We start from the raw sequence: 20,482 nt of genomic DNA, 5'->3' as shown, positions 1-20,482 counted from the left end.
CACCTAACACACTTATTTCATCACCTCCTATGCAAAATATATAAAATTAAGGCACAAAGTAACAACTTTATTCTAAAAAAAGAAGAGGAAAATGCGATAATAATAAATATAAATACTCCGAGAACTGAGTCAAAAGAAAAGTTTGTTGGGGATATGTGATCGTAATGAATAATTAATACTGATAATGAATCAACCAAAAAGAAAGAAAAAATCCACAAAACAACGAAAAGAATGATGAAATAAGGTACCAAAAAAAATAGAAAAAAAGTTAGTCAAAATTAACAATCAAACGCAAACAGTAGTCCGCACGTCGGTAACCGTATTTCAAGAAAAAAAAAAAAAAAATTTAACTGGTGGGAAAATGAAAACAAAGCTGCCACAAGACAAGAGATAACAATGGAAACAACAACAACAAGAAGAATTCTTCAACAAGTTCTTTCTTTATTTTATCTCTCTCTTTTTACATCATCAACAACAACACAACACAACACCATCATATCAACCCATTTCTCACCCACTACTTTCATCACACCCATTTCATCATTTTGATTTATCTCCTTTCATTCCTATTGTGAATTTAAAGGTATGTCACTATTGCCCACATTCTATAATATACTGTAATTCTTTTCATCAAGATTAATTTATTTCCAAAGAGTTGATGTTTTTCTGGTAATGGGTGTATTTTTTTTAGGATAAAATTTTGATCTTTAATTCTCAAAGAATTGATTTGTTTTTGGTAGTGGGGGTGTTGTTTTAGGATAAAGTTATGATTTTTATGTTGTATATGTCAAAACTAATTGATTTTCAAAGAATCGATTTGTTTTGGGTAATGGGTGTATTTTTTTTTAGGATAAAGTTTTGATCTTTATGTTATATGTGTCAAAACTACTTTAATTTTCAAAGAATCGATTTGTTTTTGGTAATGGGGGTGTTGTTTTAGGATACAGTTTTGATTTTTATGTTATATATGTCAAAACTATTTGATTTCCAAAGAATTGATTTGTTTTGGGTAACGGAGGTGTTTCTTTGATGATAAAGTTTTGATTTTTATGTTACCCTTTTATGGTTATGGTAAAAATAAGAGAAATTTGTTTTTAGATCTAAGGGTTCTTGTTTGACATATTCATCATTCATGGTTTGGTGTTGATTTCATTATTTGTGATTTTGATGTATCTGGGTTGTTGTGCGTTTAGAGAATAGATATTTGTCTGTGATTTGTTAATCGTCTGTAGTTGAAACTGGAAACTTAAAAGATTTTGTTATTGATGTGTGAAATATTATTGGTGGTTACAGGAACATGTTTGGGGGTCTTACTAATGGCCATTCTGGATATCCTGCTTTCCATGAGGAACAACAATATGATATGAGTGCATTGCCTCAGCTTCAGCTATTTGAAAAATGTGAGTTTCTTTCTGTTCAGGATTTACTTTTTTTTTTCTTTTTCAAAAAGTCAACTCAACACAATTTTTATCCACTAATATTTTCCACCATGGACCTGAATCCATAACGGTGCAAACCAATGTGTTACATCGGTAAAATAAATGTATGCATATAAGTTTAAGGGAACTCCCTGTACTACCAATTCGTTTTAGAGTACTAACAGACTACTTGTATGTAGAACATGTTGTTTGGGCTATTGATTCTATCAGTGGTATAGAGTCAGGCTATAGCCTGTGGTGGACGGCGCACTGGGCGCCTCGGTGCGGCCTAATGATGTGTGGACCCAGCTATCGTTCGAGGGGAGGCCTAAGGGAGGGACTTAGGTTTGTAGGGGTGCAAACCAAAGTCCCACATTGGTCATGAGACAAAACAAATGTATGCATACAAGTCTAAATGGACTCTTGGGCTTGTATGTATGACATGTTGTTTGGACTATCGGTCCTATCATAACCTCTCGGTTAGAGTGGCAACTCGATATTGTTAGGCCAATTGCCCTTTCGGTGAATTTACGTTTATCTAGATTGAATTTCGGTAAAATCATATTGCATCATCAGAAATGTTGGTTATTACTATGTGATATTGAATAATGAGAAGAAGAAAAATCAGCTGTAAGGAAACTGGCTGGGGGAGTTCTATCTAAAGCATTGATATTTCAATTGTTCTAGTGTTTGATTATTATTAAACTTGTTTATGATTTTTAAAGATCAGAACCAGTTTTATTCCTGCTACTGAATATCTGCTTCTTGAAAGCACAATAATTTTTTTTTTTGAACAGTAATTGGGATCACCCGAGGGGACTTTAACCACCCGTTGCGATCATCTCCCGTTTCGACTATGCCGATGCAGCGATAAACCCCGCCCCCATCGCTGCCCGGGAGGAAACCTTGAAACCGATCCAAGGGCACCGCCAAGTAAAACCCCCCCTCCCCTTTACCCCCCAAACGATATGGGAAAGGTGCCATGGGTGGATACTTCATGGCAGGGATGAAATTGTGTTTTTTTTATGTAGCCAACGGGGGTCGAACTCCTAACCTCCCCTAAAGGAGGCAGGCCACCAACCGCTGGACCACATCACAAATAATTAGATGATGAGTTTCAAAACTGAAGGGCAATCACCCGTTTTGGTCATTTTTGACAAACAATCAGATTGATGGTTGCAACCTTACTTTAGACACTTATCCAAACAGCAGGTTAATATTTACCCAGATGCTTTACCGGGTTATCCCTTTGACCGTTTTCAATAATTTCCCTGCCAATAAGTGCTGCTAGTTAGATTTCAACATGATGGTTAAAATGGATATGAAGTACTAAATGAAATTGTTATCCATACGTTTAGTGTTGAAGAACTCGGAATTACTCGGCGAGTAATCGGTTTTTGCAACTCGGGGAATACTCCGCGAGTACTCGGTCAAACTTGGTCAAAACTTGGCCAAAACTTGGAATTACTTGGAAAATCGATCAAAACTAGGGATTACTCTAGAAAATCAGTTTAAATTGGTCAAACTCGGTCAAAACTGGTCAAAGTCGAACTTGGTCAACATCTGAGTACTCCGTGAGTTCTCCCCGAGTTGCCGAGTACTCCCTTAAAAGTCCCAACCGGCTACTCCATAATCATCGAGATTTTCAACCTTGCATATGTTTTTATATTGTCTTTGCAAGGTCTACTATTTTCAAGATCAGTTATTTGCTTTATATATAGTAACTTCATTTGAACTTTGTCTTTGCAAGTTCTATTGTTTGTTTTATGTATCATAGCTTACTCAATCTTTATACGACAACAGTTCCAGTTGATTGTACACTGGATAACATAAACTTTGCGGGAAATGAGCTTGCAATGGCTTCAAGTCGTCCGATCAAGAGGGCACGAGAGCTACCTGTTTCCACACAACAACAAATTCACATATCCTTAAACAACAATTTCTGTCAAGATAACTCAAATCCTGTATCAACCGGTTTGAAACTATCTTATGAGGAAGATTCACGCAACTCGTCTGTCACATCCATTAGTGGAAACTTGAACCCTCTTCATCCCGTTACTCATTCACTCACCAATAGTATTAAACTTGAGATGGATCGTCAAAAAGATTTCCTTAATCAGTATGTTAAACTTCAGGTAAAGCCTTTAATGATTTTATGGTTGCAAGTCATTCGGGTTGGGTGGGTTGGTTAATAGGTTATAATGACTTTTGATTGAAATGGGTCATCATACGGGTGGTAACGGGTCGATTCGGGTGGAAATGGGTTAAACATTTTCTTCATTTTCTCTGTGGATTTTGCCAACGACAGCCATAAGGCCTGTAGTTAACGTGCATAAAAACTTATAATATTCAATAAACCATCACATAAAAGTCAAATGTAACTGCTATGTACAACTCATTTATGCGCATTAATGACAACCCTTAGGGCCGTCATTAGAAAAATCTTTTTTTAATATTATCTGTAAATATCAACGCATTAACTATGGTTGCAAAAACTATATCTTCACAACCATAATCTAGTTATTTCAAAATAAATGGTTTAGAACATTGGAGCAATTGCATTTGAATGTGTCAAATTTTACCAAAAACATACTGCAACTACAAATCACTTGAGCATTTTTGTATTGTTTAGGAAGAAAATATCATCAAGGGAATAAGAGAATTGAACCAGAAACATACTGCATCGTTACTAAACGCATTGGAGAAAGAAGTAACAAAAAAGTTAAGCGAAAAAGATATGGAAATTGCTAACATGAACCGAAGAAACATGGAATTGGGCTTGAAAATAAAGCAAGTTGCCATGGAAGCACAAGCTTGGCACTACAGAGCGAAATACAACGAGTCAGTAGTAAACACTCTCAAGAACAATCTTCAACAAGTGATCGCACAAAAGCCGATGCAAGCAAAAGAAGGGTTTGGTGATAGTGAGGTAGACGATGCTGCTTCGTATACAAATGTTAACGATTTGGGGAACCCAAATCAAACGTTTTCTATGAAGGCGTTAAACTGCAGAGCGTGCAATGCTAAAGAAGTTTGTGTTTTGTTACTCCCTTGTAGGCACCTCTGTTTATGTAAAGATTGTGAAGCATTTATGGAAATTTGTCCTGTTTGTCAGGCAGCGAGAACTGAAAGTGTACATGTTTTCACGTCTTGAATTGAGCGCTAAAATGATGGCTCCTGTCAAGTGTTTTGAGTGATTATGCGAATTATGCGTAAAAATTGAATCTTGGCATAAGAAATTGAAGCAAGATTTGGTTTTGGGCTTGTTTGTGATGAAATTTTGGTTACATGGAAGAATTATTTTGCTTCTACAAAAGATGCAATGTTTGACTACATGTATAGTTCAATGTCTTCAATATAACATTTCACAACTACTCTATATTACTCCCTCCGTTCCAATTCTATTGTCTAAAGAACACACAGTTTTCTATTGTCTAAAGAACGTGCAGTTTAATAAAATGTCATCAACGGTATAAAAGAAAATCTCCCAAATTTACACCGTGTATTTAAAAGAACTTTATCTCTTTATCGTTATCTATTTATGGAAGTGATCTATTAATTTAAGACATCCTAAAAATGAATACTGTACTATATATTTGGGACGATTGGGAGTAATATATAACCTAAGTGCTTATAATCAACTGAAATTGTAAAGTCGCTAGGTAAACATATGAAAAGGGTCAAACACGGTCATGAGGATACTCTAGGCCGTGTACATCTGATTCACTCTCTTCGAGTAGCCTCAATATGAAAATTCTTTCGCTTACGCGTTTCGTTTTGCACAATCAAACTTTTTCCAAAATTTAGTGATTACAATAAAGATGAAACAGAAAAAATGTTGTATTTTAAAATGACATTTGGAAGTTGACACAAATTGATCATTTTAGTCTACTTCAACTTCTGATAATCATGGTTATAGATTTCTGATATGCTTTATTCATATCTGGTTTATGCTTTCTTTCTGCTACATTCAATTACTTTTTACGCCAAATAAATAAATTCGCATTATGTTGTCATTATCCCTCACATTGTATACAAGAGTAAGATACCAAATGATGGAAGCAGACTTGTATTCTGATGTTTGAAAAACATGGTAAACTATAGAGTAGGGTCACAACAAAGTGACAATGGAGTGATCACTAAGAGATTTGTTTCACAATAAATAAAGCACAAAACTTTAAAATAAACATGAAGGTACAAGTTGATAACATGTAGTGGAATGAATCCTTTGTATTCCACTAACAAATGTACCCTTTCAATCACCAAATCATTCAACTAAAATTTGAAATTATATGTTTCCTTATGATTCAAAAGGGAGTTCAATCAGAGGTGAATTATGATACAATACAATGAACCATTATAAGAACATGGAAATCATTTCATTATTTTGTTCAGAACTTCGACAGAGGAATCTTCTTTATTGTTTGTAGATGACACTTCATCGCATACATGTCGTTTTTTGTCATACGAATCATTATAATTGTAAAGTTCAGTTTAGGCAATCTATATGTTTTCACGTACTCGTATAAATGAATCAAAGTAGTAGTCTTTTACTAGTTGTGTCTACCTTTGTACTTATGATCTGATATTTGATAAAACTTTTATTCCATTATAAAACTTGATAAGATGTGCTCTGCCCTGCCTATGCATACATACAAGAAAATAGATCATAATGACAAATTTGTAATCTTTTTCCACAAAGCACTCACACTGCAAAAACCATCATTATAGCACAATTACACCACTTCTTAAGCACAAGTTAGCAAGGAGATGAACCATTACTAGTTTGACCAAGGACAGATGGACCCGGACTTGGAGTGTTCTTGATTCGTAGGGCTATCTTAGGGCTCTTGTTCACCCTAAACTCGTTTAATCGTGGACTGTAAACCCGTTGTGAGACACGTGGACTATACACAGGTGTCATACCTTCAATTGGTGTTTGTCTCAAACTTGTTATTTTTGGACTACTAATGACGTGGCGAATCTCTCCTCGACTTCTTGTAATAACTCCATCAAGAACGTACACACTATCAACATGTGGTGTTCTTGAATATGGATCATCATCCTGCAAAAAACACAATTGTATCACTTGTTAAAAAAAGTATAGATTGAGAGTTGACTCTCTACAATAACATGTTAACTTACACCAAACGTCGTATTATAGGATGTGGCTGATGCTTCTTCATATTCAGCTGCATCCAAATCTTGAAGATGAGCACCTTTAAAGAATCTAGGAAGTAAATATTGCCTTGCAGGAACAAGAAGCATGATCAAAAGTGGGAAAAGAACACCGGCAATTGGGATCCACGTGATGCCAAAACACGCAAGCAAGTAAAATGTTTGAAACAATGTGAAAGCAGCAACCGTCTTGAAAGGTACCGTTTCCACGAATGTAGCATGGTTTTCATCCAAGATCCTGATCAAGATTATCAAACAAGAATCAAGAATATAATCAAGAAACGCTTTAACACTTCAAATTTGTAAAAAATCAATGAAATTTACTTGTATCTTCGACTTGGAGCAGTGAAAAGTAATAATATACGTCCCCAAAATTGATTTCCAGGCAAACTTTCTATAGCCATAAACGCGAAGTAGCCCCAAAGAACCGAAGTTGGGATCTTTTTAAGTAATGGCATAGCAGCAAGACAACAACCAACCATAAACGCTTGTAGCACATTACTAAGTCGTTGTTCTTTGACTTCAACATGTAGAAGGTCATCAACATCTTTATCAACATCAAATACGGTCTCATCAACTGGTGCGTTCATGTAACCACTACTAGAAGCTTGTTGTATCGTCGATTCTTTTAGCTCTTTTAATCCCTGTTTAAAAAGAGTAATTATAAATAAAGAGCCAATTTTCTGAAAAAAGGATAAAACTTTACCAAGTTTGAAACTTTTAGGGAGATAGAGTGAAGTTTACGTACCAGGTTTGATGGATTTTGATAAATAAGTGGTGTCTGCATTTCGTTGTATGCTTGTTGCATGTTCTCGTATAGCTCACTCAAGTTTGAATTTTTACTTATACTTCTTCGAGCTGTTTCCACAAGTCTACTTCTTAGAAGCTGTTCCAAAACGGAGAAACGAAACAGTGTTACCTTAATCAGAATCTAGTAGCTTTAGTTTTAAAGTTATTGCCTTTTAAAAAAAAAAAAAAAAAAAAAAAATCAAAATCTAGTAGCAAAAGACCAAAAATCCGAAAAAATACGATGTACCTGATGTTTTAGAGTGGCTAAGCTTTTGGTGTGCATCGGAGATTGTGGAATAACTCCGTTAGCTGGAGGAATTCCAATGAGTCCACATAACAATGTCTGACCAAAATAAAAGTGATAAAGATGAATGTATATATTTCGGGTCGATTAAAGCAAAGTTTAAATGTATGAATATGTATCCATCTTTATTCAGCCTTTAAAAGGTTCTGTTGTTTGTGTCAAACTTTCAGTTATTGCCATTGAATGTATCCAATGACTTATTCACCATATAACCTTTTTCCGCTCATGTGGCAGCCAAATAATTTGACATATCTTCAAAACCAGTGTCACATCACTGATTTATAAGTCACTGGAGATCAGATATGAAGGATTGCTTACCAGAAATCCCAACAGAAGGAGATCATAATGATATGAAGACGGTTTCTTTAGATTGAACTCTTTTTGTTGTGCAAGTTGAGATGCGACACTATGATCGAAATAGTACAGCACTGCAATCATGGTTGCTGGAATAAAAGCTCCAACGATATACACAGGTGGCACATTCAACATTTCCTACAAGTCGTTATTAAGTATAAGAAAAAGATATATATTTATGCGAGTGATAAAGTATGATCACGTATTTTACCTTTGCCACAGTCCAGTTAGTATATGCACCAGGAGACCATGGATTGGGACTGAAAAGTCGACGTGGTATCCCTTTTGGGACGTCGTTAACCGGGATATATGAAATACCGGTCCAAACAACAACCATTACCGGAACACCGTAATCCGTAATGAATCCCCGTAACCACCCTTAAAAAGTAACCATAAGTCAGCAAAACACAAAACAAAACAGATAACAAAAAAAAGAAAAAGAAAAGAAATTGGACAAAAAAAGTTACGGGTCAATCCAATCCGTTAACACCAAATTTAAAAATGACCCATTATGACTCATTACCCATTTTGCCCATTTTGCCCATTTCGCCACTTCTACTCATCAAGAACAAGAGGTATCAAATTGGGCTGTTTTGGTGTGCATAATAAGATGATTAAATGGATAATGGCCTGTATCTCTAATCCTTCCTTCTCAATTTGCATTAATGGTGAGATTAAGGGATTCTTTAAGGGTGGTAGAGGTTTAAGACAAGGAGATCCTATTTCTCCTTATCTTTTTACCTTAGTTATGGAAGTATTCTCTCTTATCTTAGCCAAAAACATAAGAAGTGAACCAAGTTTCAAATATCACATCAGATGTAAACATATGAAGCTTACACATATCTGTTTTGCTGATGATCTTGTGGTATTCTGTCATGGGGATATCAAATCAGTGAGAGTGATCAAGAAGGCATTGGATGAATTTGGTCAAGTTTCTGGTTTATTACCTAATATAAATAAAAGCACTGTTTTCTTTGGGAGTGTGCCTATAGCTTCACAGGTTAAGATTATTCAGATATTACCTTTTTCAGTTGGTAAACTGCCTGTCAGATACTTAGGTGTTCCTTTATTATCTAAGAAATTGTCTATTAAGGATTGTAAGTGCTTAATTGATAAGGTTAGAAGCAAGGTGAGTAATTGGAGGCATAGAAAACTTTCTTATGCAGGCAGGTTACAATTAGTCACTTCTGTGCTATCCTCTATGCAATTATATTGGGCTTCTGTGTACAGAATTCCTCATGGTGTTATTGATGAAATTGATAGATTGCTTAAAGGTTTTTGTGGTGCCAAGGTGATAATAGTAAAGGTAAAGCAAGGGTTGCCTGGAAGGATATTTGTGTGCCTAAAGATCAAGGGGGTTTAGGAGTTAAGCTTCTTAGGGAATGGAATGAAACTCTATTGGTTAAAAATGTATGGAGGGTGTTTGCCCATAAAGACACACTTTGGAGTAAATGGGTCAATCTGGAAAAACTAAAGGGTGGTAGTATTTGGGATGCTGTTTATAAGTGTAATGATAGTTGGGGTTGGAAATGCATTTTAGATATAAGACAAAAGATTCAGAATCATGTTATTGTTGAAAATGGCAGATACAAGTGGAAAACTAATGAAGGCAATGTTGTGAATTATTCTACTCAACAGGTTTGGAGGGATCTGAAAAGTAATAGATCTAAAGTTGAGTGGTATCATGTTATATGGTTTAAGGGTTTAGAGCCTAAGCATGCATTTATTATGTGGCTAGCTACTCTTAATAGGCTTAATACTCAAGATAGAATGCAAGCCTAGATGTCTCAAGTGCAACTTTTATGTCCTTTATGTGGAAAAACCAATGATTCAGTTAACCATTTGTTTTTTCAATGTGAATTCAGTGATCATGTATGGAGAAGTGTTAAGGCTAAACTGATTTTTAGAGGGCTGCCTAATAATCTGGACAGCATTGTGCAGAGGTTGGCTGTATACCCTTTCACTTTGAATATATGGAATGTCCTAAATAGATGTGCTCTGGCTGCTTGTGTATATTATATTTGGTGTGAAAGGAATGCAAGGCTTTTTCGATCCCAGAAGAAAATTGCATCAAAGCTGGGAGAGGAGGTTCAGAATTATATTAAGTGGAAGTTGCTTACTCTCACAGTTAAGAATTCGAGTAGCAGAATTATGGGGTCTCCAATGGTGTAACAATCGTTTTAAGTTGGCTTAATTGTCTGCTTGTTTTGTATTTGAATGTATTGTATTAGTTGTTGGTTTTTGTATTGTGTTGTATTTGGGCTCTTTGGGTTTCTCCTGGCCCTTGTTAATAAAATATTTCTTTTTGCTCAAAAAAAAAAAAAAAAAAAAAAAAAAACAAGAGGTATCAAATGTTTTGTTTTGTATATCTTAAGGGTTAAAAGCTAACCGCTTCCATAACGCCAGGACCTTGCTTTACGGCTCTTCAAAGCAGTAAGAAGAAGCCCAAACGACAAAACAAGTGCGAACATTCCGTTCCCAAACCGCCACGCGGGCTGAAAGGCAGGATCATTGGCATCTTCACTTTTTGGAATACCAAATTCTTCTACAACTCCCTACGAAATGATATTTTTTCACAAATTCATCCTAATCACCAAAGTTCTAGTAATTTTTGCTCAAGTAGAAATGAAAAAAAAAAAAAAAAACTCACTTTAATAGCCTGTTGCATGAAGAGCATTGCGATAAGAAGCCCAAACAATTCACCAGCCACACGCGTGAATCTATTGATAATCGAGCAGGCACCAAGAACAGATAGCAATACGAGCAAAAGGGCCGTCCACACGCAAACCCTGTTCTTGGTAAAATTAAACAACTTACTTAAGACTTAAAGTTTTAAACTTTTTCAGTGTATGCAAAGCCAAATGAGTAACTGAAAAGTACCATCCGGACCACGCTAGAAAAAGCGGTTGCCCTAAATCCTTCTGATCTTTTGCAAACTTGAACATAAACGTGTACATTAGCACCGTTGGCTCAGCCACACCTAGTATTAGTAGTGGCTGACCTCCAACTATAGAATGGATTATGCCACATAATGCAGTTGATGCTAAAGTTTGAACTGCGGTTAAACTTCCCTCTGTGGAACAATAAACATCATTAAAGTTTATAAAAGTGAATCAACTTGATACAGTTACAACATTGGGAAAACTAATTAAAAGTCTAACCGGTGTCTCTTTCTAGTTGTTCGCCAAAAGATATAACTGGAATTGCAGAAGCAAAGAATATATATGTGGTTGGAGCCAATATCCTGATCACGAAAACACAATAACAATGATTTTACAGCTATGACATCATATGTAAGGGTGTGTTTGATTGTCTCTTAATTAATTAGTTCAACATGAATGTCATTCAATATTCAGCGTGTTTGTTACTAACATCTGAACCGTTCAGCAATCTGTGGTGACCTTTTTAGCAATCTGTGCTGAACCGTTCAGCAATCTGTTCTGAAAATGTATCGTACTTCAAAATTACAATTGTATATACTCGACGTCTTATAACTTGTTGCAACTTATATGGTTGTCATGCCATCAACAAAAATGGGTTACCCAATGAATTTGAACTTTGATACACACAATATGAACTTTTAATGTTGGAATGTTGGATGCATACTATATTATTATGGATATAATATAATTTGATGCACATTGAGTTGTAGCTCAACTGGTAGTGGCCTGCCTCTCTTAGCGAGAGGTCAGTAGTTCGACTCTGCTGACATTGCACTCAATGTTATCCCCAATGTTATCCCTCGGATGAAATATCCACCCAGGTCGCCTTTCACTTAGTGTGGGGCACGGGGAGGAGGGTTTTACCGACCATGCCCTCGGATTGGTCCGGTTTTGGCAGTAGCAGGGGCGGGTTATGCAACTACGGGAGATGAACGCGTGGGTGGTTTAGTCCCCTGCGTGATCCCAAACTGAAGTCCAAAAAAATATATAATTTGATGCGTCTTTTCAAATACTTTGTCTTAAAAGTAGAATCACAAACCTGATACCCGCACGGATGCCACCACTCCAATCTTGCTTATAGCACAATAATCTTCCTTTAAGGTCTTTCTTGATTCCACGAAACGGAACAAATGTTTCTTCCATGATTATGATTTTTTAGTATATACTTCTTAATGACGTCACTCGCGCCCTGTGTGCTTACTTTTGTGTTCTTTTCTTGAAAGATAACTTTGAAATATAAAGCTTAGAAAGGATAATCCCACAGAAACTCGAATTCGTATACGTCTAGGTATGGGCAGAAGCACAAGAAACTTTACTTCATTGTGATGGTTAAATTCTTCTGTTGACTTAGTCAATTTGTTGTACAAAACTATATTAAGGACCCTCAATGATGTTCATGATGTTAAAATCTATATACACTTACATAATGAATATGAATATTTTCCAAAAATAATAATTAGATAAATCAGTTAGTTTAAAAATGTGAGCTGTGTGAGTATGAACTTCACTACTTGAGCTCCATAGGAAAGTAATAGACAACGATACTAACGAATCGAATTCATCGACATAGTTGAGATACCAGATTAATTAAACAAAAACCTTCATTTCACTAAAGTTGCTTTCTTTTAGGCAATTTATCAAACAGTAACAATGCAATTTTAGTCAACCTAACAATTACATGTTTGTAAAGCAAACCACTGTGGATATCTGCAACTAAAAACAACTTCAAAATTCAAAGGATAATCAAGAAACCGAAATTAACGAAGACCCATTTATCAAATTTGAACAGAAAATGATTTAAAGCGGTTTAAAACAAATGGGTATCGCCAGAATTGAAGAAAGCTTTACTCTTTGAATGATTTAACGAAAACCCATGAACAAAAAATATGATAAAGAACGCAATTGATCCAAAAAAAAGCTTGTTTTGCTCTTACATTATAATATGAACAAGAAAGCAACGAAATTTATGTGGAAGATGGAAGTTTTAAGAACAGAAAAGCGTGTGCTCACATATAAATATGTATGTATGTATATATGCTTTAAATTGACATGAAAAAAGGATGTAGCCAATTGGAGAGGGTTTGGGGGAAGAAACTGAAAAAAGAAAGAAAATGATTTTTGGCGTGAATGAGAGAAAATAGTGTGTGGTGAGTAAGCTTAAATAAACACCATCGTCCTCTGAAAATCAAAAACAAAATAAAGTAAATAAACTATACAATACACATGTTTTGTACATGAGCATGATGGAGACATATAACAAAATGCAAAACTAACAAACTTTTAAAATAGAAATTACTGTAATATTATTTTTTAAAAAGTAAAATAAATAAAAGTCAAAATATATTTGCAATTAAATCATGAATACTAGATTAGAATAATGAAACAATAACCAATCAATTAAAGGTACAAATAGAGTTATGATAGTAAGGCCACTTGTTATCACCGCGACCCAGCTCCGCCACTATCACACCCTCAGTTAGGCCTGGGTGAATGTGACATTAATATCAAAAATAAATGAGAACGACACTATATGATAAAAATAAACTTTATTGAGTACGCAGCGGAATGAAATTGAATGTCGTTACAAGAATTAAAATTACAAGAATGTAAATAAATGCATAAATAATAAATGTGACTCTTTCTTCAAGTCCTAGAGTCCAAGTAGCATCACATAGATAAGAGTAAGCTGATCAATCGTAACCTTAGACAAAACATGCGTGTCAACCAAAAAGGTTGAGTGAAGTTCATAGGTTTAACAAAATAGTTGACCGTTGTTTAGACCACAAGATTTTTTATTTATAAAAGTAGATCTCGTAGGGATCTAAAAGTAGTGACAAGTTTGTTTCAAAGTTTGCCCCGTGACAAGTTGTACTGTCCTTGTCGGTTTCAATCATTATTAAGTAATACAATGACTTGGTCAAATGTATCGGGGACGTTACTCCCGATAAGCCTACCCCCAATAATTAAGAATGTGTTACGTAAAAGCAATTAAAAATATCATAGTGGGGACTTGCAGGACATAGCCAGGTATAGCACAGTTTAATAGTTGGTACTTGTGTCTAAGTTGTAAATATTAAAAGAAGCATGTGTCTCACCCCAGTAAGTTTAAATAAATTGCGCAATAGTAAGTGGGGCTATGAAGTTCACCTTAGTAAGTAGGAGAAGAGTTGTTATTCCTCGGAATAGAAGAGTTGGATGAATGTGAGCAGAAAGTCAACCTAATGACATTTAAGAGTAGTTAAATGTTTGCCCAAGTTTAAGTTAAGTATGCAAGTGTTTAAGTGTAGTTCGTTTTACTAAGTTCCCATTTTTAGTAAATTAGTGTTGAACACTAGTGAGTTGTTCTTAATAAGTCCACCACTTATTAAGTGTGCAAGTGACTAAGTGTTGTTCACTTAGTGAGTGTATGATTACTATAGTCGGGTTTGACATTGTGCACCATACCCAAACATCTATGCCACCGCCGAGTCACTCGAATGATCTATTGTTACCGGTTGGCCCAGGATCTCTTGACCAAAATCTAAGTTTGGCATTCGAGATCCACAAGCGTCCCATAATGGTACCAAGGATTGTTAAATTTATTAACAATCAAACTTATTTTTGATATGTTTGTTATTTTGCCTTATTTGTGGTGTTTTCTAGTAGTTTATGCAGGTTTTAACATTCTTATGATACTCAAGGGACCAATTTTGACATTATCAAAAGTAGATGGGTTGCTGAGGTTGTGCAAAGAAGATTCAAGGATCTTTCTGCTATTTTCTACATTATAAAAGAGAATGAGATCTAGGGTTTCTGCAGTTTTCACGTATTCATCATCTGCTTCATTATTTCTCTCAAAGGAAAAACCTAGTTCATATTTTGTGAAGAATCAGTTCTTTTGATTCTTCTGTTTCAGTTTCATTATTATCAGTCTTAGATTGTGTATTTTAAATCTCAATCATTTTGAGATTTATTTTGATTTGTTCTCTGATTAAGGATTGTGTAATTTTGGCTAATAGTTGAAGTTTTCTGTCATTCCAGAAGTTTATTGTATTCTGTTTATCAATTTTAACATGGTATCAGAGCTACAGTGATCGGAGCAACAGTGATCGGAGTTGTGATTGTTGATTCTGGTTTGAAATTAAGGATTCGTTCAGATTTGGGGTTTTCGATCAATTGGTTTGGTGTTCTATTGGGTTCGACAAAGTCTGTGGGTATTGTTTGATCTTCGGTTGTGAAGATCTGGTGTTTTCCCTAATTTCTTTGAAGAAATTAGGGTTAGGGTTTCAAGTTGATCTTTCTCAGATCTGCTTGAGTTTCTTTAAGATCTTGATTAAGGATTACAACACTGTGCCCAACTCTTGATCTCAACCCCTTGAGGTTGATGAAAACCTGATCAAGCACAGTTAAGTTGTGGTTCTTATTTTTGGATCTTGATTGTTCTGTGCTTCCGTTGGTATTGATTCTTGTCTTCCGCTGAAATTTCGTCTGGTTGATCTTCAAAGGGGAGTCTCGAATTTATTCGTGTTATTCCTTGTGTGTTTATTTGTTTTCTTCTTTGAATTTTTATCTTGTCTTACTGTTATTTGATTTCTGGTTGATTAATTATGTGTTTCTATTTTTTGCTTTCATTATGGGTGATGAAACTGCTCTTACTCTTATTAATAAACTTGATTTTAGTGATCCACTTTATTTGCATCCTAGTGATAATACTGGTACACCACTTGTTTCTATCAAGTTAAAAGGGACTGAAAATTATAATATCTGGAGTAGATTTGTTTTGCTTGCTTTAGGTACTAAAAATAAAGTTGGATTTATTGATGGTACTTGTATAAAAAACACTACAGATGGTGTTCTTGCTAGACAGTGGGATAGGTGTAATGCTGTTGTGTTAATATGGTTACTTGGATCTTTAAGTGAAGAATTGTATTCTGGTTCAATTTTTTCTGTTGATGATGCTACTGTATGGAAGGATTTAAAAGATACTTATGATAAAATAGATGGATCTGTTATCTTTAATCTGTATCAAAATATAAATACTGTTAAACAAGGTAATAGTACATTAGCTGAATACTATCATAAGTTGAGTTCTTTGTGGGTTCAGTATGATGCCATGATTAAATTGACTAAATGCACATGTGATGCTGCTCAATCAAATCAAACTCATAATAATATGTTAAGATTGATGCAGTTTCTTATGGGATTAAATGACTGTTATATGGTTGTTAGGAGTAATTTACTTCTTAGAGATCCTTTACCTGATGTTAAAACTGCTTATTCTGTGATTTCTAGAGAAGAGTCTCATAGAAGTGCTATTAATGGTGAATCTAGTAAACCTCAGAATTCTGTGTTTTTATCTCAATCTGACACTAATAGTACTGTTGTTAACTATAGTAACACTAATAGAAATAATAACTTTAACAGAGGAAATGCAGGCACAAATACTTTTAATAGAAATGTCAACTCTGACTTAAAATGTACTAAGTGTAATAGAGTTGGTCATACTATTGATAGATGTTTTGAAGTTGTAGGCTACCCATCAAATTGGAAGAGAAAACCCTTTGTTAATAAGTTTAATAATAATAATAAAAGTGTTACTAACAACAATGCTGTTAGTAGTAGTTCTGATGTTTCAGGTTCAAGCAACATGAATCTTACAAATGATCAAATGATGAGACTCTTATCTCTAATAAATGAAAAGAATTATGTGAATGAAATTGCTAATGATAATATAGCAGGTACTGTTTTTAATGGGAGTAAGAAGTTTAATGAAAACTTTAGTACATTTTTTAATGCAAATGGATGTTTAAAAAGTAACAAAAGTAAAAGTTAGATTATTGATTCTGGTGCAAATCAACATATGACTGATTCTATTCAAGGTTTAACTAATGTTTTTGATGTAACTCATTTAAATCTTACTGTTGGACATCCTAATGGTACAAAAGCTCATATTAAAAAAAAATAGGTGATTTAAACTTAACCAAAAATATTGTTTTGCACAATGTGTTAGTTATACCTGAATATTGTGTAAATCTGCTTTCTGTGTATAAACTTTCTAAGGATAATGATTTATTTGTTGGTTTTGATAAGTCTAAGTGGTACATTCAGGACTTGAAGCTAGGGACAATTGTAGGGACTGGTGATATGTGTGGTGGTCTCTATGTATTTGATGTAAGCAATTCTATGTGTATGAATATTTGTTTCTCTGAAAATAAAAGTTATACATCTAAATAGTTATGGCATTCTAGACTAGGTCATCCTTCTGATCATGTGTCTAGATGTTTTGAAAAATAAAATTGCTGTAACTAATTGTGATAAAAAGTTAATTGAACCCTATGATATTTGCCATAAGGCAAAGCAGACAAGGGATCCTTTCCCTCTTAGTGATCATAAAACTACAAGTCTAGGTGAATTGGTTCATCTAGATTTATGGGGACCTTTCAAAGTTTAAAGTAGAGATGGATTTAAATATTTTTTAACCGTGGTTGATGATTTTTCTAGATGTGTTTGGATATATTTAATCAAACATAAAGATGAAGTTATTCATCAAATTAAAAGTTTTGTTTCTTTCTTAGAAACACAATTTTCTAAACAAGTTAAAACCTTTAGGTCTGATAATGGATCTGAATTTGTTAATAATCAAACTAATGAGTTTTTTAATTCCAAAGAAATTTTACATCAAACATCATGTGTTTACACTCCTCAACAGAATGGTATTGTTGAAAGGAAACATAGACACTTGCTTAATGTTGCAAGAACTCTTATGTTTCAGGGGGGATACCTCTTAATATGTGGAGTGATTGTGTTCTAACTGCATGTTACTTAATTAACAGGACTCCTTCATCTGTGCTCTCTGGTCTGTCTCCTTATGAAGTTATTTTTAAGAAAACTCCTAGTCTCTCTCATTTAAGAGTTTTTGGTTGTCTTTGTTATGCTGTTGATTTAAAACCTAAACATAAATTTAGTAGCAGGACTGTGCAGTGTGTTTTTATTGGATATTCAAATAAAAAAAGGGTTATAAACTTTTTAATCTTGAAAATAAAAGTGTGTTGTTTTCTAGGGATGTTAAGTTTTATGAAACTGTGTTTCCTTTTAAAAATAAAAAGTTTTCTGATAATTGTGATAGTAGTAGTGATTTGAATCAAATTAATTTTTTTGATGGTGGTTTAAGTCAATCAAATTCTCTAAGTCCCAATGATGAGGAGAGAGACATCAGTGATGGTGAGGGTAATAGTAGTACTTGTCCTTTAAGAGATGAGTGTCCTACTGATGGTAATGCTAGTGACACTTGTCCTTCAAGTGATGAGTGCCCTATGGCAACACCTTTGGACAATTCTATATCTCCTGAGGGCACAAGTCATTCTGAACGTGTTGTTGAACAAAACTTAAGGAGATCAACCAGAGAGACCAATATTCCTAAAAAATTTGATGATTATGTCATTGAAGGAAAAATTAAATATGGTGTTGAAAGAGTTGTAAATTATTCTATGCTTAATTCTGATAATTGGTGTTTTGTGTCTAACTTGAATAAATCTATTGAACCTAAGACTTATAAACAGGCTGCATGTGATCAAAATTGGATAGATGCTATGAATCTTGAAATGGCTGCTTTAAACAGAAATAATACTTGGGAAATTACTGAATTACCTCCTGATAGAATACCTATAGGTAATAAATGGGTTTATAGAATCAAATATAAGTCTAATGGTGAAATAGAAAGATATAAAGCAAGACTTGTGGCTAAAGGGTATAATCAACAAGAAGGTATTGACTATGAAGAAACCTTTTCTCCTGTTGTAAAACATGCTACTATTAGATGCATTGTTACTCTTGCTGTTAATAACAATTGGCCCATGTTTCAATTAGATGTTAATAATGCATTTCTATATGGTGATTTATATGAAGAAGTTTATATGACATTGCCTGAAGGATATTTTTCTGAAAATGATAATAGAGTATGCAAACTTAACAAATCTCTTTATGGACTTAAACAAGCTCCTAGGCAATGGAATGAAAAATTAAACTCTGCTCTTGTTGAACATGGTTTTAAACAAAGTACATGTGATTACTCATTGTATGTTAAGTCATATGATAATGTGTTTATTGCTATCTTGGTATATGTTGATGACATTGTTGTTACTGGTAATAATCTGAATGAAATTGAGAAATTTAAATTGTTCTTGAAGTCAAAGTTTCAAATAAAAGATCTTGGTAGATTAAAATACTTTCTTGGAATTGAAATTTTAAATAATGAAAAAGGTATTTGTATGAATCAAAGAAAATACTGTCTTGATCTACTTAGTGATTATGGAATGCTTGGTTGTAAACCTGCAAATACTCCTATTGAATCAAATCTTTGTGTTGCTTGTGATCCAAGTGAAAAAGATCCTTTGTTATCAAATATTAATGAGTATCAGAAATTGATTGGTAAATTAATCTATCTTACCCTAACTAGACCTGATATTTCTTATGCTGTACAAGTTCTTAGTCAATTCATGCATGCTCCATTACAATCTCATTTGAATTTAGCTTTTAGAGTGCTTAGATATCTTAAATGTGCTCCTGGAAAAGGAATTCAGTTTGTTAAAGGTAATGATCTTGATGTTTATGCTTACTGTGATGCTGATTGGGGTAAGTGCAAAGTTATGAGAAAGTCTGTTTCTGGATACTTAGTCTATTTTTGTGGATCTTTAATATCTTGGAAAAGTAAAAAAACAAGATATTATTGCTAGGTCCTCTGCTGAAGCAGAATATAGGGCTATGGCAGCAGCAACTTGTGAAATTGTTTGGTTAAAAAATTTACTTCAAGAGTTGAATTTTAATCTTAAACTGCCTATTAACTTATTCTGTGATAATAATTCTGCAATTCAAATTGCTGCAAATCCTGTTTTTCATGAAAGAACCAAACATTTTGAGATTGATATTCATTTTATAAGGCAGAAAGTTTCAACTGGTCTGATTAAAACTGTTAAAGTTCCATCAGATTTACAATATGCTGATATCTTAACTAAAGGATTAAGTGTCACTCAACATGGCTTTCTTTCTAGTAAACTTGGTTTATATGATATGTACCAAAAATAAGTTTGAGGGAGGGTGTTAAATTTATTAACAATCAAACTTATTTTTGATATGTTTGTTATTTTGCCTTATTTGTGGTGTTTTCTAGTAGTTTATGCAGGTTTTAACATTCTTATGATACTCAAGGGACCAATTTTGACATTATCAAAAGTAGATGGGCTGCTGAGGTTGTGCAAAGAAGATTCAAGGATCTTTCTGCTATTTTCTACATTATAAAAGAGAATGAGATCTAGGGTTTCTGCAGTTTTCACGTATTCATCATCTGCTTCATTATTTCTCTCAAAGGAAAACCCTAGTTCATATTTTGTGAAGAATCAGTTCTTTTGATTCTTCAGTTTCAGTTTCATTATTATCAGTCTTAGATTGTGTATTTTAAATCTCAAACATTTTGAGATTTATTCTGATTTGTTCTCTGATTAAGGATTGTGTAATTTTGACTA

The 20,482-nt window shown here is 34.1% G+C and overlaps 3 protein-coding genes across 3 annotated transcripts; 2 read left to right on the top strand and 1 right to left on the bottom strand.

Moving 5' to 3' along the window:
* Nucleotides 1-362: 362 nt before the first annotated feature.
* On the top strand, nucleotides 363-4,746 carry LOC139892483 (BOI-related E3 ubiquitin-protein ligase 1-like). The gene is made up of 4 exons (XM_071875585.1): nucleotides 363-583; nucleotides 1,294-1,400; nucleotides 3,222-3,553; nucleotides 4,051-4,746. The coding sequence occupies exons 2-4, from the start codon at nucleotides 1,298-1,300 to the stop codon at nucleotides 4,570-4,572; spliced, it is 957 nt and encodes a 318-aa protein (XP_071731686.1). The 5' UTR covers nucleotides 363-583; nucleotides 1,294-1,297; the 3' UTR covers nucleotides 4,573-4,746.
* A 1,236-nt stretch (nucleotides 4,747-5,982) lies between these two features.
* LOC139892482 (probable boron transporter 2) lies at nucleotides 5,983-12,153 on the bottom strand. The gene is made up of 12 exons (XM_071875584.1): nucleotides 12,025-12,153; nucleotides 11,205-11,287; nucleotides 10,924-11,116; nucleotides 10,694-10,832; nucleotides 10,433-10,598; nucleotides 8,255-8,421; nucleotides 8,008-8,181; nucleotides 7,633-7,728; nucleotides 7,345-7,482; nucleotides 6,921-7,240; nucleotides 6,564-6,834; nucleotides 5,983-6,483 (listed from the first exon to the last, which is right to left on the bottom strand). The coding sequence occupies exons 1-12, from the start codon at nucleotides 12,126-12,128 to the stop codon at nucleotides 6,178-6,180; spliced, it is 2,157 nt and encodes a 718-aa protein (XP_071731685.1). The 5' UTR covers nucleotides 12,129-12,153; the 3' UTR covers nucleotides 5,983-6,177.
* A 3,444-nt stretch (nucleotides 12,154-15,597) lies between these two features.
* On the top strand, nucleotides 15,598-20,275 carry LOC139889284 (uncharacterized). Its single transcript, XM_071872245.1, has 6 exons — nucleotides 15,598-16,702; nucleotides 16,975-17,062; nucleotides 17,798-17,944; nucleotides 18,025-19,595; nucleotides 19,672-20,019; nucleotides 20,169-20,275. Exons 1-6 carry the CDS (start codon nucleotides 15,598-15,600, stop codon nucleotides 20,273-20,275), a joined length of 3,366 nt encoding a protein of 1,121 aa, XP_071728346.1.
* The last annotated feature ends 207 nt before the right edge of the window (nucleotides 20,276-20,482 follow it).

Source organism: Rutidosis leptorrhynchoides, chromosome 2 (genome assembly GCF_046630445.1).
Source record: "Rutidosis leptorrhynchoides isolate AG116_Rl617_1_P2 chromosome 2, CSIRO_AGI_Rlap_v1, whole genome shotgun sequence".
In the NCBI taxonomy this organism is placed as follows: domain Eukaryota; kingdom Viridiplantae; phylum Streptophyta; class Magnoliopsida; order Asterales; family Asteraceae; genus Rutidosis; species Rutidosis leptorrhynchoides.
Note: the sequence above shows the minus strand (reverse complement) of the source record. Positions and strands in the feature narration are given on the sequence as shown.

Bases quoted from the DNA above. Each gene is read 5' to 3' on its own strand.
- LOC139892483 (XM_071875585.1), top strand. From the start codon at position 1,298: ATGTTTGGGGGTCTTACTAATGGCCATTCTGGATATCCTGCTTTCCAT. The intron at 1,401-3,221 runs GTGAGTTTCTTT...ATACGACAACAG, and splicing joins GCTTCAGCTATTTGAAAAAT to TTCCAGTTGATTGTACACTG. The intron at 3,554-4,050 runs GTAAAGCCTTTA...TGTATTGTTTAG, and splicing joins ATCAGTATGTTAAACTTCAG to GAAGAAAATATCATCAAGGG.
- LOC139892482 (XM_071875584.1), bottom strand. From the start codon at position 12,128: ATGGAAGAAACATTTGTTCCGTTTCGTGGAATCAAGAAAGACCTTAAA. The intron at 11,288-12,024 runs GTTTGTGATTCT...TTTCGTGATCAG, and splicing joins GGCATCCGTGCGGGTATCAG to GATATTGGCTCCAACCACAT. The intron at 10,599-10,693 runs GTGAGTTTTTTT...ATCATTTCGTAG, and splicing joins TCATGCAACAGGCTATTAAA to GGAGTTGTAGAAGAATTTGG.
- LOC139889284 (XM_071872245.1), top strand. From the start codon at position 15,598: ATGGGTGATGAAACTGCTCTTACTCTTATTAATAAACTTGATTTTAGT. The intron at 17,063-17,797 runs GTACATTCAGGA...CTTAATTAACAG, and splicing joins GGTTTTGATAAGTCTAAGTG to GACTCCTTCATCTGTGCTCT. The intron at 20,020-20,168 runs GTTTATATGATA...ATGATACTCAAG, and splicing joins CTTTCTTTCTAGTAAACTTG to GGACCAATTTTGACATTATC.